Source organism: Pygoscelis adeliae, unplaced genomic scaffold (assembly GCF_000699105.1).
Source record: "Pygoscelis adeliae isolate BGI_AS28 unplaced genomic scaffold, ASM69910v1 Scaffold63, whole genome shotgun sequence".
NCBI classification, from domain to species: domain Eukaryota; kingdom Metazoa; phylum Chordata; class Aves; order Sphenisciformes; family Spheniscidae; genus Pygoscelis; species Pygoscelis adeliae.
This window is the reverse complement of record NW_008824414.1, coordinates 7,764,737-7,765,505: the sequence shown is the minus strand read 5'-3', so window position 1 is coordinate 7,765,505 and position 769 is coordinate 7,764,737. Positions and strand designations below refer to the sequence as shown.

The following is a 769-nucleotide window of genomic DNA, read 5'->3' as shown; positions in this document are numbered from 1 at the left end:
GTCTCCACCCCCCCGTCCGATGGGCAGCGTGCTGCGGCCGCAGCGAGGGGCCGGGTGAGGCACAGCCAGCGCAGCCCCCTCGGCCGCCCCGCCGAGCCAAGCGCCGTCCTTAGCCCCTCTCTCAATCCCGTGCTAATTTGCGGGTTATTTCCCTAAAAAGGGACAACGCCACCTCCTTCCCCCCCCGAACGAGACCCCGGGCCGGACCCCTTGGTGCCCTCCAAGGGCTTTTCCCCGCGGTGCTGCACCGTCCCACCGCGGTGGCGGGGTGTCTGGCCAGGATCTCCCCGCGCAGGGCGGAGGGGGAACATCCGGAGGGACCATTTCCACGGGGCAAGAAACGGGCGCGAGGGCGTTGCTGGCACCTACATGGCTACGAGCGCCGCGTCTCGCGAGTAATCCAGCAAAATCTCGTTCAGCCTCACTTGTCGGAGCGACTGCGGAGCAAAGCGGGTTGACAAATGCAAAATAATTGTTTCCAAAAAGACTGAATTTTGTCTCAGAAGCAGGAGACCCTTTGCGGGAGCCCCCGGCGCTACCTTGGCTCTGTTTTTATCGACCTCCTCGTCGGAAATCTTCCAGGGACAGCCCTGCCTCATCTCGTTCACCGTAGCCTCGTCTTTGAAGCCGTCGTTCAGCCTGAAGGGAGCGATCAGGTCGTCGAACCTCTTGACGCTGCAAGACAAGCAGACGGTGCCGGGGAAGGGGGTCCGAGCGGGTTTGGGGGTGCTGGGGGGGGGGGGGGGAAGGGGAGGGGGCAGTTACTGCT

At 64.0% G+C, this 769-nt stretch overlaps 1 protein-coding gene across 1 annotated transcript in view; it reads right to left on the bottom strand.

The window, feature by feature from the left end:
* Positions 1–769, bottom strand: part of SLC12A3 (solute carrier family 12 (sodium/chloride transporter), member 3) — a gene marked incomplete at its 5' end in the record, with an annotated part of 7,933 nt that overhangs the window by 135 nt on the left and 7,029 nt on the right. The window contains 3 exons of the mRNA XM_009320866.1: positions 1–31; positions 370–437; positions 540–668. The exon at positions 1–31 is cut by the window's left edge and continues 135 nt beyond it. Of these exons, the coding sequence (XP_009319141.1) occupies positions 1–31; positions 370–437; positions 540–668 (228 nt within the window). The remainder of the gene's footprint in view (positions 32–369; positions 438–539; positions 669–769) is intronic.